This window comes from Orcinus orca, chromosome 3 (genome assembly GCF_937001465.1).
Source record: "Orcinus orca chromosome 3, mOrcOrc1.1, whole genome shotgun sequence".
In the NCBI taxonomy this organism is placed as follows: Eukaryota; Metazoa; Chordata; class Mammalia; order Artiodactyla; family Delphinidae; genus Orcinus; species Orcinus orca.
The window spans coordinates 127,465,139-127,481,716 of record NC_064561.1 but is presented as its reverse complement, the minus strand read 5'-3'; the positions used below and the strand labels follow the sequence as shown (position 1 = coordinate 127,481,716).

The window sequence follows — 16,578 nt, the reverse complement described above, 5'->3', positions numbered from 1 at the left end:
GATTTTTGCATCTATGTTCATCAGTGATATTGGCCTGTCGTTTTCTTTCTTTGTGACATCTTTGTCTGGTTTTGGTATCAGGGTGATGGTGGCCTCATAGAATGAGTTTGGGAGCATTCCTCCCTCTGCTATATTTTGGAAGAGTTTGAGAAGGATAGGTGTTAGCTCTTCTCTAAATGTTTGATAGAATTCGTCTGGGAAGCCACCTGGTCCTGGGCTTTTGTTTGGAAGATTTTTAATCACAATTTCAATTTCAGTGCTTGTGATTGGACTGTTTATATCTTCTATTTCTTCCTGGTTCAGTCTTGGAAGGTTGTGCTTTTCTAAGAATTTGTCCATTACTTCCAAGTTGTCCATTTTATTGGCATTTAGTTGCTTGTAGTAATCTCTCATGATCTTTTGTATTTCTGCACTGTCTGTTGTTACTTCTCCCTTTTCATTTCTAATTCTGTTGATATAAGTCTTTTCCCTTTTTTTCTTGATGAGTCTGGCTAATGGTTTATCAATTTTGTTTATCCTCTCAAAGAACCAGCTTTTACTCTTATTATTATCCTTCATTTCTTTTTCATTTATTTCTGATCTGATTTTTATGATTTCTTTCCTTCTGCCAATTTTGGGTTTTTTTTTGGTTCTTTCTCTAATTGCTTTAGGTGTAAGGTTAGGTTGTTTATTTGAGGTGTTTCTTGTTTCTTGAAGTAGGATTGTATTGCTATAAACTTCCCTCTTAGAACTGCTTTTGCTCCATCCTATAGATTCTGGGTTGTCATGTTTTCGTTCTCATTTGTTTCTAGGTATTTTTTGATTTCCTCTTTGATTTCTTCAGTGATATCTTGGTTATTTAGTAGTGTATTGTTTAGCCTCCATGTGTTTGTATTTTTTACAGTTTTTTTTCCTGTAATTGATATCTAGTCTCATAGCATTGTGGTCAGAAAAGATTTCAATTTTCTTAAATATACCAAGGCTTGATTTGTCACCCAAGATATGATCTATCCTGGAGAATGTTCCATGAGCACTTGAGAAGAAAGTGTATTCTGTTGTTTTTGCCTGGAATGTCCTTAAATATCAATATGTCCATCTTGTTTAATGTGTCATTTAAAGCTTATGTTTCCTTATTTATTTTCATTTTGGATGATCTGTCCATTGTTGAAAGTGGGGTGTTAAAGTCCCCTACTATGACTGTGTTACTGTCAATTTCCCCTTTTTTGGCTTTTAGCATTTGCCTTATGTATTGAGGTGCTCCTATGGTGGGTGCATAAGTATTTAAAATTGTTATATCTTCTTCTTGGATTGATCCCTTGATCATTATGTAGTGTCCTTTTTTGTCTCTTGTAATAGTCTTTATTTTAAAGTATATTTTTTCTGATATGAGAATTGCTACTCCAGCCTTCTTTTGATTTCCATTTGCATGGAATATCTTTTTCCATCCCCTGACTTTCAGTCTGTATGTGTCCCTAGGTCTGAAGTGGGTCTCTTGTAGACAGCATATATCCAGGCCTTGTTTTTGTATACATTCAGTCAGTCTGTGTTTTTTGGTTGGGGCATTTAATCCATTTACATTTAATGTAGTTATCGATATGTATGTTCCTATTACCATTTTCTTAATTGTTTTCGGTTTGTTATTGTAGGTCTTTTTCTTCCCTTGTGTTTCCTGCCTAGAGAAGTTCCTTTAGCATTTGTTGTAAAGCTGGTTTGGTGGTGCTGATTTCTGTTAGCTTTTGCTTGTCTGTAAAGGTTTTAATTTCTCCGTCGAATCTGAATTAGATCCTTGCTGGGTAATCTTGGTTGTAGGTTTTTCCCTTTAATCACTTTTAATATGTCCTGCCACTCCCTTCTGGCCTGCAGAGTTTCTGCTGAAAGATCAGCTGTTAACCTTATGGGGATTCCCTTGTATGTTATTTGTTGCTTTTCCCTTGCTGCTTTTAATATTTTTTCTTCGTGTTTATTATTTTTTTTTAATTAATTTATTTTTTTTGTGGTACGCGGGCCTCTCACTGTTGTGGCCTCTCCTGTTGCGGAGCACAGGCTCCGGATGCGCAGGCTCAGCGGCCATGGCTCACGGGCCCAGCCGCTCCGCGGCATGTGAGATCTTCCTGGACCGGGGCACGAACCCGTGTCCCCTGCATTGGCAGGCGGACTCTCAACCACTGCACCACCGGGGAAGCCCTTCGTGTTTAATTTTTGATAGTTTGATTAATATGTGTCTCGAGGTGTTTATCCTTGGATTTATCCTGTATGGGGCTCTCTGTGCTTCCTGGACTTGATTGACTATTTCCTTTCCCATGTTAGGGAAGTTTTCAACTATAATCTCTTGAAATATTTTCTCAGTACCTTTCTTTTTCTCTTCTTCTTCTGGGACCCCTATCATTCAAATGTTGGTGCATTTGATGTTGTCCCAGAGGTCTCTGAGACTGTCCTCAGTTCTTTTCATTCTTTTTTCTTTATTCTGCTCTGCGGTAGTTATTTCCACTATTTTATCTTCCAGGTCACTTATCCGTTCTTCTGCCTCAGTTATTCTGCTATTGGTTCCTTCTAGAGAATTTTTAATTTCATTTATTGTATTGTTCATCGTTTGTTTGCTCTTTAGTTCTTCTAGGCCCTTGTTAAGCATTTCTTTTATTTTCTCCATTCTATTTCCATTTTCTATCATTACTCTGAATTCTTTTTCAGGTAGACTGCCTATTTCCTCTTCATTTGTTTGGTTTGGTGAGTTTTTACTTTGCTCCTTCATCTGCTGTGTATTTCTCTGTCTTCTCATTTTGCTTAACTTTCTTTGTGGGGTCTCATTTTTGCAGGCTGCAGTTTCATAGTTCCCATTGTTTTTGGTGTCTGCCCCCAGTGGGTAAGGTTGGTTCAGTGGGTTGTGTAGGCTTCCTGGTAGAGGGGACTGGTGCCTGTGTTCTGGTGGATGAGGCTGGATCTTGTCTTTCTGGTGGACAGGACCGTATCTGGTGGTGTGTTTTGGGGTGTCTGTGAACTTATTATGATTTTAGGCAGCCTCTCTGCTAATGGGTGGGGTTGTGTTCCTGTCTTGCTAGTTGTTTGGCATGGGGTGTCCAGCACTGGAACTTGCTGGTCGTTGAGTGGAGCTGGGTCTTAGCATTGAGACAGAGATCTCTGAGAGAGCTCTCGCCGATTGATATTACGTGGGGCCGGGAGGTCTCTGGTGGTCCAGTGTCCTGAACTCGGCTCTCCCACCTCAGATGCTCAGGCCTGACATCCAGCCAGAGCACAAAGACCCTGTCAGCTACACGGTTCAGAAGAAAAGGGAGGAAAAAAGGAAAGAAAGAAAGAAAGAAAGAAAAAGTTGTTAAAATAAAAAAATTTTTAAAGTAATTAAAAAAAAAAGAACAGAGCAACCAAACCAATAAACAAATCCACCAATGGTAACAAGCACTAAAAACTATACTGAGATAAACATAAAAATCAGAATCTAGTCAGTTCCATACAACAAACCCCATGTCTACAGTTGCTCCCAAAGTCCACCTCCTCCATTTGGGATGATTCCTTGTCTATTCAGGTATTCCACAGATGCAGGGTACATCCAGTTGATTGTGGAGATTTAATCCGCTGCTCCTGAGGCTGCTGGGAGAGATTTCCCTTTCTCTTCTTTGTTCGCACAGCTCCCTGGGTTCAGCTTCGGATTTGGCCCCTCCTCTGCGTGTAGGTCGCCCTCTGGCGTCTGTTCTTTGCCCAGACAGGAGGGAATTAAAGGAGCAGCTGATTAGCTGGCTCTGGCTCACTCAGGCCAGGGGGAGGGAGGAGTACGGAATGTGGGGCGAGCCTGCAGCAGCAGAGGTCAGCGTGATGTTGCAACAACCTGAGGTGCACCGTGTGTTCTCCCAAGGAAGTTGTCCCTGGATCACAGGACCCTGGCAGTGGCGGGCTGCACAGGCTTCCGGGAGGGGAGGTGTGGATAGTGACCTGTGCTTGCACACAGGCTTCTTGGTGGCTGCAGCAGCAGCCTTAGCATTTCATGCCCGTCTCTGGTGTCCACGCTGATAGCTGCAGCTCGCGCCTGTCTCTGAAGCTCATTTAGGCAGTGCTGTGAATCCCCTCTCCTCGCACACCTTGAAACAATGGTCTCTTACCTCTTACACAGGCCAAAGTTTTTCCTGGACTCCCTCATATTTTAAGGATCATGCTTTTGATTTCAAGTCTAAGACCTCTTTGTCTAGCCTGAGATCCCAAAGATTTTCTCCTTTTTTTTTTTCTAAAAGTTTTATAGTTTTATGTTTTATATTTAGGTCTGTGATCCATTTGGAGTTACTTTTTGTATAAAATATGAGACTTTGGTCAAGGTTATTATTATTATTTTTTGACCTGTGGATGTTCAGCTGCTCCAATATCATTTGTTGAAAGGGCTATCCTTCCTCCAATAAATTGCGTTTGCCTTCTGTCAAAAACTGTTGGGCATTTTGGGTTCCTATTTTGTTCCACTGATGTATGTGTATCCTTCCATAGTCATAATTACAGTCGTTACAGAATAAATCTTGAAATTGTCTAGACTGAGTTCTTTCACTTTATTCTTCTTTTCCAAAATTGTTTTTATCCTAGTTTCTTTATCTTTTGATATAAATTCTAGAATAATCTTGTCTATATGTACAGACACTTGCGGAGATTTGATAAGAATTGCATTAAACCTGTACATTAATTTGGGGAAAATTGACATCTTTACTATGTTGAGTCTTCCAATCTATGAACATGGTATATTTATTTAAATCTTATTTGATTTCTTTCATTAGCATTGTGTAGTTTTCAGCACACAAGGCCTGTGTATGTTTTGTTAAATTTATACCTATATATTATTGTTGATGGTTTAAGGATCATCTCGTAAGATGTATTGGCCTCAAGCATAGATAAAACTGTGAGCACAGTTGAAAAGACTGTCAGAGATAGGGATGTACATTTTAAGTACTTTCTAAGGAGGCGTAGGTGTGTTCTGGTTTCTGTTACAGTGATCTTCAACACCCACATGTATACATAGTGTCACCAGAGTCTGAAACGTTGGCATTCAAATTATTCAGCTGATTCTCTCCATACCACCGTATGTTGCTAAGTTGTTCCCATGTAGATTTTTCTGCAGGTCAAGGTTATTGAAATATCCAGCCCACGTCTTTACTTCTGTCCATCAGTTAATAAATTGGCCTTCTGGTTACTCATCTTTCTCTGTCATCTTGGCTAATGATAACCTGCCTGTTGATCCATTTGTGATGACAAAAATTAAATTCCCAATGAAGACTGAGTTCGTGGACATGATCAGTTACCCAATGTAAATGTCAACCTTCCTGAGGATCCCCAAATGTGCCCCATACCCTTCAATCTATAAAAGTATTAAAACTATAAATTGAAATTATAAAGTTGCATAAACACACAAAAATAGAAGATATCAAATGTTTTTCATTGGGCTATTGATAATTGAGTTAGTTCAATATAATATAATCACATTAGGTTGATGTCTTCCTCTTACCTCTTGACTACTTCCTCTTACTTTAAAAAGAATCTGGGGAAGAGAAGTGATTGTGGTCAGAAATTCCTGGATGTTTATTCTTTATTTGCAAAGAATGTACTGAAATATATGAAAATTGCATGTTCTTTTTAGTGTTTAGGACTGACTAAATTTATAAACCATCACTGAAATGTTTTTCTTCTCAGTTTTCAGAAGAAAATGCAAATAAAATGAAGAAAATATATGGGGAATTCTGTAGCCATCACAAGGAGGCTGTTAGCCTCTTTAAAGAACTCCAGCAGAATAAAAAGTTTCAGAATTTTATTAAGGCAAGTATTTTAAAACTCTGTTACAAAATGGTAAGCCAGCATGAAGTTCATACTTGTTTTTTAGGTGATCTAACCAAGTTTCACATCTAGGTACTGTTTTTCAGGGAAGAAGGAAGTGATAGGTTTGTGGCAAAGATAGAAAGCCTCTTTTTCTGTGTTAGTAAAATATTTCTCCCAAATCACTTACTTTTGTATTTATATTTGCGAAGCCATGTTCTCCATACTTCTGAGCACTTTTGTAATATCCTGTGAAGCTTTTCATGCCTTGACAAGTTATAAATCAGAAGAACCACAGTAAAAATAAAGAACCTACCCCACCCCCACTGGATTAATTTGAAGCAAGTCTGTGATGCACATCATTTCATATATAACTTGTATCACTGAACAATATATCTTTTAAAAATTACAGTGGCATTATTCCACTTAAATACACAATAATTCTTTAATATCTTCAAACAGCTGGCCAGTAATCAAATTTCCCTCATTAGCTCATAAAATTGGATCAGGATCTGACCAAGGTTTATGTATTATTCATGGGGGGTTATGTCTTTTAAACCGCCTTTACATTGAATGCTTCCCATCCGATTTTTTTGGTGTCCTACTTACTTATTGAAGAAATTTGTCCTTTAGAGTTTCATAGATTCTAATTTTTTATCTACCATTTTAAGCATGCTACTGGATTCTCCTCCTTTTCTTTTTTTAAACATACATGTGCAGTGAGAACTTGAAAATAAGGCTTTGAGATATTTAGAAAAAAAGTTGCCCGGATTAGAGGAAACTTAAATGCTATGATGAATAATAACAAATGTAGAGGAAAACCTCTTAGAAAAACAAACAGTTAATTGCAAACTCATGTTCAAAGTGTGACTTTGATTTCTGAGTATTTTTCAAAACTTCTGCTATTCATGAATCTTAGCACTTATAAGTCTTAAAACCTGCTTATTTTTGGAATTAACTCTAAGTACATCAGTGTAACTTGAAACTTCTTAATCTTGGAGAGTTGGGTTATTGAAATTAATTTCAAAGTATACAATTTAATGACAATATATCAAGTTTTAATTAATGATGCAGCATGTTATGTCTGAATAGAATTATACTGTTGCAGGTTCTTTGTATTACTAAATTCCTACCTAAAAAGAAAATACAGGTAGTGTTTGTGTATGTTAAAGTTTAAAAATATATACATATATATATATATATATATATTTTTAAGCTCCGAAATAGTAATCTTTTGGCTCGACGCCGAGGAATTCCAGAATGCATTCTGCTGGTCACTCAGCGCATCACAAAATACCCTGTCTTGGTGGAAAGGATATTGCAGTACACAAAGGGTGAGTGATGACTTCTGGGATAAACGTTTGCCTCTTTCATTAGTTTTAAACATAGCTGAGGTGTTGTAAACAGCTATAAGTGCTTGTGGGTGCCTGATTCATAAAGATTTTTCATTATGGAAAAACTGTGAAGCCGTAGGATTTGGATCCATTTTGAAAAGTTATCTTTCGTAATGTGACTTGGCCAATACTCTGAATTCCTCCAAGCAGCCCAAAGCAAGTAGACTTCCTCATACTTTGACCCTACCCTTCCCATCTGTATTTCCCCCATATCCAGACCTTAATACCTCTTCTTCTTCATCTTCCTATTACCTTCCCAGCAGTGATTTATTAGATTGAGAATGATTTATGAAGGAGCTATTTTTGACCCTGTCAATTCATCATGTTCAAGGACTAACATCTGGATGTCCTTTAAGAACCTGTTAATGCACATGGCTGGCCTATAAGCTCCTTGAGGGGTCTAGATTCAATACCTGGTGCAGAACAGGTTATCAATAAATAAATATAACGGTGCAATGAATGGACAGATAAAAGTGCCTGTTCCTCAAGCTAGCTTATTGATCGTGAGTAAATTATTAGGATGGTAGTGTCTTCTGTTAACAAGGGCTTTGGTTTGGCCTTGCGTGAACTTGCATGGCCGTTGCAGATACTTGGCTCTGCCGCTCATTAGTTGGGCAAGGTAACGAATTGAGCCTCAGTTCTCTCCACTACCGAATGAGAATACTAATCTTTATCTTGTGGAATTGTTGTGAGGATTAAGTGAGATTGTCTCAGAAAGTGCCCAGTACACAGCCTGGTATAAACAAGGTGCTTGATAACTGAGAGCTGTTTTTATTATCTTTATTATGACCAACTGACTTGGAGATCATGAAAGTGGTAATGAGATCTTAAATTCCCACTCTAAAAAGTCAACTTTTAACATCCTTTTTTTGGAAGGGGTCTCGGTGAATAGAAATGCATGATTTGGTCTTTCCATTGTTTTTTTTAGTTACATTAGGACCTAAGTTCAGGCAGGAATGGTAGCATCCATTCCTTATGTCCCATTTGTATTGCTTCCTATAACTTTTTTTTTTTTTTTTTTTTTTGCGGTACACGGGCCTCTCACTGTTGTGGCCTCTCCCGTTGCGGAGCACAGGCTCTGGACGCGCAGGCTCAGTGGCCATGGCTCACGGGCCCAGCCGCTCTGCAGCATGTGGGATCATCCTGGACCGGAGCACGAACCCATGTCCCCTGCATCAGCAGGCGGACTCTCAACCACTGCGCCACCAGGGAAGCCCGCTTCCTATAATTTAACATAAAATACAAGCACAGTAGAAAGAGAAAAGCCTCATAATTTTGTTCTCAGTTAAAGAATGAAAACAAAATTAAGACTTTTAGTTTATATTATGGTTATATTCTCTTTCTTAAGTTTAATACAATACTCAAAGACTAACATCTGTCGGACTGTGTTAGGCCAGCTAGTGCTCCTCCAAGAATCATCCCATGCCAGATTCCAGGTAGGGTGCATCACAGTGATTGCCTGCTGTGTGTCGGAAATGAGAAGTGGGACTTACGGCTCTGCAGGCGTAGGCGTCATAGTGGCTGAACGAACACTGCCTCCTTAGTTAGGTCAGACTTCTCCAACCTCTCTAGTTGCTGGGAACATTGGTTCATGTGACTCTTTATGGCAGTGCTTTTAGGATTTCATTAGGAGTACCCCTCACCTGGGGATCTCATTTACATGCAGACTCCGATTCAGTAGGTCTGGGGTAGAACCCAAGGTAAGCATTTCTAACAAGACCCCCGGGTGGGGCCAATGCTGCTGCACTTTGAGTTGCAAGCGGTTAAAAGACAGTAATTTGTTCCTGAAGGTCAGAAGACTAGGAGCCTTTTCTTGGCCTTACTTTAAGTCACTTTGTAATTCAACTTTGATTTTCTCTACTCAACTTTCCTATATTTAAAATATGCTCTTTATAAAGAAGGATCTTTTTTTTTTTTCATGGTGGGGAGTGCTCCTTAGGTGGGTGGCAGGTATAGTAAAGTAGTGAAGTAAATGAAGTATATTCTTTTCATGGGCAATGAGAAAATCTTCCTTGTTAATGATTGGTGTCACGATCTATTCCTTGGTTTTCTCAGAAAGCCCTCGTGTACCTATTGGAGGCATTTAGAGCCTGGAAAGTTTAGACCCTTTGGAGGACTTGTTCTTATTCCATTTCACTGCTATTTCTGTGTGTTTATTTCTGCTGCTCTAGGCTCTTAGAGAATCTTTTATTTTCCCTGTTGTTTTTCTTTCTCCTCTCTTTCTAGCATTTTCTGACCTCCTGAAACTTTCCCTTTCAGTTCCATTCACCTCAGTAAACATCAATTAGTTTTTTTAAAATCAGATATAGAAAATAGCTACATTTGGTTTCATCTGGAGCTCCAGGAGGCTGTTGCAGAAACTTCTCCAGAAGTTTTTCTTAAGATAATCTAGAGATAAGAGATTTGGCCAGTATTTCAGAGTAACAGCTGGATTCGATGATCGTCTACTCGGTTGGCGTGAGCGTGGCTGAGTTACCCACTCTGCACGGTGCCTTGGTCCCATTTTTTTAGGTTGAAAAAATGTTTTAATATATATTATTAATATCTTTATGTTAATGCAGTTGTAAGTTATAATTTTAAATGTTATTTTTTTAGGGAGAGAGGGATCTAGGAAAGCAAATGAGTCCGAGGTCTATTCAAGTCACCCTGCAGCTCCCTTCTGGGAAAGGACTCCAGCTTGGGCTTGTAGCTCAGTTAAGTTCTAAGAAGCTAGGCGTGGGGTTTGCTTAATTACCTGTGTCTGGGAAGGTGGAAGGAAGGCCTAACTTGGGATGTGACACATTCACTGCTCTAGGAAGGAAGGTCAGACCAGTCTCTAGAATTCAGACATCATATTGTCACAGTGTTTCTGCTGAAGCATCTGATAAGTAAATCTTCTTAAGGACACATTTTAACCATCCTTTTGGGGAGGAGGGGTGCTGAGTGATGATAGAATATTTGAAGTTAATCCAATATTTTTGCTCTGGGATTTTTGCTGTTTGGATGATGTATTTAACTTTACTTAAAACTAAAGAAAAAATGTCTTCCTTATTAGCGCTCTGGCTTATTTCATGGTGTCTGTTCTTTCTTTTTCCCATGCAGAGAACACTGAAGAACAGAAGGACTTATGCAAAGCTCTTTGCTTAATTAAAGACATGATTGCAGCTGTGGATTTAAAAGTCAGCGAATATGAGAAGAAACAAAAATGGCTTGAGATCCTAAATAAGATTGAAAACAAAACATATACCAAGCTTAAAAATGGCCACGTGTTTAGGAAACAGGCACTGATGAGTAAAGAAAGGACCCTGTTATACGATGGCCTTGTTTATTGGAAAACCGCTACGGGTCGTTTCAAAGGTACCGTGGCTCTAACAGACCAATTTCTCCCTCTTGTTCACGCACATTATTCAGTTAACAGAGGACAGATTTTCCAAAGAAAACTGGTTCAGCGATGCAGGCCCACACACAAACCCTAGGTCAGTGGAAAGATCCCTGTAGGATCAAGATGAAAACTTCCGTAGGCACAGGTGGCCCACGCTACAAACCTTAGGGGGAAGTTTGCTGCCTCAAGCAAAAGGCTTCCTAGGTATTGCATGGGTTTTCAAGTTCGCATCAAAGGACCTGAGAATTCTGCTAATTGTTGGCATGGAAATATTATCCTGGAAAATGTGCCTACACACTCAGAATCTGTTGTGTGCCAAGCCAGCCAGGAGCTCAGACCATTGAGGGGAAAAATGAGCTCTAAGCATCATCTTTGGGACTGAATGATATAATGCATAAATATACATAGTAATGCATAAATATACACGTGGACATTGGTGTGCTGTTTGCTATCAGGCATTAACCTGCCTGTTCATCTGGTTAGAGTCTAAAATAGTTTATTCTGATCCTTAAGAAATGATTCTGTGGCTAGCACCTTGTCCGAGGCTTTGTCAACACTGGCCACTGGATTTAAAACCCTAGAATGGCCTCTGGAGTTTAAAAATTTTACTGATGCTCAAGTCTCCTCCCAGAGGTTCTGATTTTATTGGTCTGGGGGTGAAGCCCAGGCATAGGGATGCTCAAAGCACCCAGGTGAGTCTGCAGTCAGGGTTAAGCACCACTGGCCCAACCTTCTTGTTTCTGATATGTCTTAGTATCTTCCTTAGGTAAGCAATGAGGGGAAGAGGTGGTTAAATTCCAGGTACTCCAAGGTTGCTACCCACTGAAGGATTATCAGGTTTTGGTAGTGCTTGCAACAAATGACCAAAGGACCTATTGATCAGCAACTTGCAGTGTTGCAACTAAACATGAACCATACTTAGAATATTAACCACAACTAAAATATTAACCGCGGTCTGTAGATCCTATCGCTCCAAGTCATTTGCTCTTTATCTGTTTTGTGGAATGAACAGCTGGGTAACTTTGTGTTAGAATGTTAGTGGTGTAGTGAAGGTGGGTTCTTGTGAACAGTATGTAAAGGAGGTGTAGGACCTCACACTTCCCTCAGATCCAGATGGAACAAAATAGCAGATTAGTATATATAGTAATTCAAGGCAGAAGCTGCCCATAAACATTTTTAATGAAGCACTTTTTTGCCGTAAAGGTAAGGGCTTGCTCCATTCTATTAGAACCTTGTTTTTTATTGAATATTTTTCTTCCATTTGGAAGGCTACAACATTAAATTTTGCTGGAGATTTAGCTGTACCAACCGTGACACATGCAGCGTGCACGTAAACACAGCTTACTTACTGAGTTATCTATAAAATATATCTTTAGCTATCATAATACAGGCATTTTAATAAAGGTTTTATAGTTAGACTAAAAGTATTTATTTTTAGTATGTTTATTTAAATTATTTAAACATGAAATTAGAATTTTAATAAAGGCATTTGAATTGTGGTTTGCTTCATTAATACTAGTAATATTTTTCCTTTGAAGATATCCTAGCTCTGCTTCTAACTGATGTGCTGCTCTTTTTACAAGAGAAAGACCAGAAGTACATCTTTGCAGCTGTTGTAAGTATATGGCCATGTGATGAGTGTTTTCATTGGTTTAATCCCACATCTCCTTGAAAACTGCCTGAAATTCCTCGTGAAATTAAATGGTCATTGGCAAGATCATGCCTGTGGTATAGTCTCATTATTAGCGATTACAGTGTTCAGTAGCAAGGATCCAATTAGGTTTACCAACCATGATGATATGCATTGATTTATCACAACTAGGACTGGTAGTCCGCTGATGCAGCGATTTAACCAGTTGTGAAAATATTGAAGTACTTTGATACTGGTTGGTGGATAGGCACTGCCCTAAACCCCACAAGGGGACCCTCTGCTGTCTGGCTATCTTGGTCTTTCCTCCAGAAACCCCCTCCCCCTGCAGTCCTGACTTCCCAGCACCTCAAATGTTAATGCTGGACAGTGCCTGCTGTACCAGTTGCCAACTCCATTCATAACTGTTATGATGCTCCTTCTGCCAGACACGAGAACACCATCCTGGTATCTAAAGTGTAAAGACAATTCTTTCTTAATTCTTCCATAATGACTACTAATACTAAGGTTGTTCATGTAACACTTACCTTTGTAGTGTGTTACTGTTATCTCATTGCCAGCACAGAGTGAGACTCAGACTAGCAGTAAAACCAGTACTTCATAGCATTTCTTATATAGCATCTTGTCCACAGTGACTCGCTCAAAGATGGAAGATGTCATGAGTCAACCCCTTGTCAGCATCATGGAGCATCAGGCCCTGTTATAGGAAAGAATCTAAGATGCAGTACCGATGTGGGCGGTATAATGGTGCTTCTCTACAATGTTAGTGTTTATCATCCATTGACTGATAGGATATTTGGGTATCATTAGCAGATATCCTCAGTTCCAACTGGTTTTGGCAAATTCAGAGCTTAAGGAAGTTTATGTTATGCCGTTCAGAGAAAACAAAGAAACATGCCTGCTCAGTGATAGATTCTGGGGAGGAAGAGGCTGGAGCAGTGTCTCAGCTGCCTCTCCATCTTGTCAGGTTGGCCCAGTAGGCTTCCTCACCCTGTTCAGCACTTTGCCTCTCATCAACACAATGATGCCAAGTTGTATAAAGGTCAGAGATTATTTCACAGAGCTGCACCAGAGGATAACAAGAGGCCTTAAACTAGTTCCATGGCCCTGATCCACTTGAACTGTATATATTGCATATTTCATGACAACCTACTGATTTGTCCAACAACCTGTCTCTGCTATTATCTTGGATGCTCTGAAGGAACACAGAGAAAATAAGCAGGAAGGTGGGAACATTTTGTTTGCCCTGTGGGACAGTGAGGGCCATGCTGAAAGAGGAAACAAATTCACACCTCGTTTTTATAAACAAAGGTTTCTTCAAAAACTAAGACCGGAAAGAGAAGCAAATCCTGCTTCTTGGGTGGTATAGGCCAGGTGACCTGCTGATGGATCAAAAATTCGACACAGCAAAAAGACAGCTATCGGGCTTCCCTGGTGGCGCAGTGGTTGACAGTCTGCCTGCCGATGCAGGGGACACGGGTTCGAGCCCTGGTCTGGGAAGATCCCACATGCCACGGAGCAACTAGGCCCGTGAGCCACAACTACTGAGCCTGCGCATCTGGAGCCTGTGCTCTGCAACAAGAGAGGCCACGACAGTGAGAGGCCTGCGCACGGTGATGAAGAGTGGCCCCCGCTCGCCACAACTAGAGAAAGCCCTCGCACAACACAGCCAAAAATAAATAAATTAATTAATTAATTAAAAAAAAAAGACAGCTATCTTGTTTTCTAGGACAATGTGCAAATGGATTCAGATCAAGTTGTGATGCTCAACTTAAAATAGGACCTGAAATATGAATCTGTTCCTCTTACCTGATCTCTTTTTTTTTGGGGGGGGGGCTTATATACCATTTTTTTTGAATTTTTGAATTTTATTTTATTTATTTTTGTATACAGCAGGTTCTTATTCGTTATCCATTTTATACATATTAGTGTATACATGTCAATCCCAATCTCCCAATTCATCACACCCGCCCCCCCCACCGTCACTTCCCCCGCTTTGTGTCTATACATTTGTTCTCTACATCTGTGTCTCTATTTCTGCCCTGCAAACAGGTTCATCTGTACCATTTTTCTAGGTTCCACACATATGCGTTAATATACGATATTTGTTTTACTCTTTCTGACTTCACTCTGTATGACAGTCTCTAGATCCATCCACATCTCTACAAATGACCCAATTTCATTCCTTTTTATGGCTGAGTAATATTCAGCCATAAATTATAAATAATTTTGTATATGTACCACATCTTCTTTATCCATTCATCTGTCGACGGGCATTTAGGTTGCTTCCATAACTTGGCTATTGTAAATAGTGCTGTAATGAACATTGGGGTGCATGTGTCTTTTTGAATTATGGTTTTCTCAGGGTATATGCCCAGTAGTGGGATTGCTGGGTCATATGGTAGTTCTACTGTTAGTTTTTTAAGGAACCTCTGTACTGTTCTCCGTAGTGGCTGTATCAATTTACATTCCCACCAACAGTGCAAGAGGGTTCCCTTTTCTCCACACCCTCTCCAGCATTGGTTGTTTGTAGATTTTCTGATGATGCCCAGTCTAACCGGTGTGAGGTGATACCTCATTGTTGTTTTGATTTGCATTTCTCTAATAATTAGTGATGTTGAGCAGGTTTTCATGTGCTTCTTGGCCATCTGTATGTCTTCTTTGGAGAAATGTCTATTTAGGTCTTCTGCCCATCTTTGTATTGGGTTGTTTGTTTTTTAAATATTGAACTGCATGAACTGTTCATATATTTTAGAGATTAATCCTTTGTCCATTGATTCATTTGCAAATATTTTCTCCCATTCTGAGGGTTGTCTTTTTGTTTGTTTGTAGTTCCTTTGCTTTGCAAAAGCATTTAAGTTTCATTAGGTCCCATTTGTTTATTTATGTTTTTATTTCCATTACTCTAGGGGATGGATCAAAAAAGATCTTGCTGTGATTTATGTCAGAGTGTTCTTCCTATGTTTTCCTCTAAGAGTTTTATAGTATCTGGTCTTACATTTAGGTCTGTAATCCATTTTGAGTTTATTTTTGTGTATGGTTTTAGGGAATGTTTTAATTTCATTCTTTTACATGTAGCTGTCCAGTTTTCCTAGCACCACTTATTGAAGAGACTGTCTTTTCTCCATTGTATATCCTTCCTCCTTTGTCATAGAATAGTTGACCATAGGTGCGTGGGTTTATCTCTGGGCTTTCTATCCTGTTCCGTTGATGTATATTTCTGTTTTTGTGCCAGTACCATATTGTCTTCATTACTGTAGCTTTGTAGTATAGTCTGAAGTCAGGGAGTCTGATTCGCTCCATTTTTTTCCCTCAAGACTGCTTTGGCTATTTGGGGTCTTTTGTGTCTCCATCCAAATTTTAAGATTTTTTGTTCTAGTTCTGTAAAAAATGCCATTGGTTATTTGATAGGGATTTATTGAATCTGTAGATTGCTTTGGGTAGTATAGGCATTTTTAAAATATTGATTCTTCCAATCCAAGAACATGGTGTATCTCTCCATCTGTTTGTATCACCTTTAATTTCTTTCATCAGTGTCTTGTAGTTTTCTGCATACAGATCTTTTGTCTCCCTAGGTAGGTTTATTCCTACGTATTTTATTCTTTTTGTTGCAGTGGTAATTGGGAGTGTTTCCTTAATTTCTCTTTCAGATTTTTCCTCATTAGTGTATAGGAATGCAAGAGATTTCTGTGCATTAATTTTGTATGCTACAACTTTACCAAATTCATTGATTAGCTCTAGTAGTTTTCTGGTGGCATCTCTAGGATTCTCTGTGTATAGTATCATGTCGTCTGCAAACAGTGACAGTTTTACTTCTTCTTCTCCAATTTGTATTCCTTTTATTTCTTTTTCTTCTCTGATTGCTGTGGCTAGGACTTCCAAAACTGTGTTGAATAATAGTGACGAGGTTGGACATCCTTGTCTTGTTCCTGATCTTAGAGGAAATGCTTTCAGTTTTTCACCATTGAGAATGATGTTTGCTGTGGCCTTTATTATGGCCTTTATTATGTTGAGGTAGGTTCCCCTATGCCCACTTTCTGGAGAGTTTTTATCATAAATTGGTGTTGAATTTTGTCAAAAGCTTTTTCTGCATCTATTGAGATGATCATATGGTTTTTATTCTTCAGTTTGTTAATATGGTGTATCACATTGATTGATTTGTGTATATTGAAGAATCCTTGCATCCCTGGGATAAATCCCACTTGATCATGGTGTATGATCCTTTTAATGTGTTGCTGGATTCTGTTTGCTAGTATTTTGTTGAGGATTTTTGTATCTATATTCATGCATGATATTGGTTTGTAATTTTCATTTTTGTAGTATCTTTGTCTGGTTTTGGTATCGGGGTGATGGAGGCCTCATAGAATGAGTTTGGGAGTGTTCCTTCCTCTGCAATTTTTTGG

General features: G+C 39.1%; 1 protein-coding gene across 13 annotated transcripts in view; it reads left to right on the top strand.

Annotated features, from left to right (window-relative positions):
• The window catches only part of ARHGEF28 (Rho guanine nucleotide exchange factor 28), a 308,933-nt gene that overhangs the window by 237,025 nt on the left and 55,330 nt on the right, over positions 1-16,578 (top strand). For all 13 annotated transcript variants that reach the window (XR_004483772.2, XM_049707682.1, XM_033430011.1 and 10 more), the window contains 4 exons: positions 5,653-5,775; positions 6,989-7,106; positions 10,248-10,502; positions 12,066-12,142. Coding sequence is in view for 12 of the 13 variants with exons in the window: in XM_049707682.1 (XP_049563639.1) it covers positions 5,653-5,775; positions 6,989-7,106; positions 10,248-10,502; positions 12,066-12,142 (573 nt within the window). In the remaining variant the exon portion in view is untranslated. The remainder of the gene's footprint in view (positions 1-5,652; positions 5,776-6,988; positions 7,107-10,247; positions 10,503-12,065; positions 12,143-16,578) is intronic.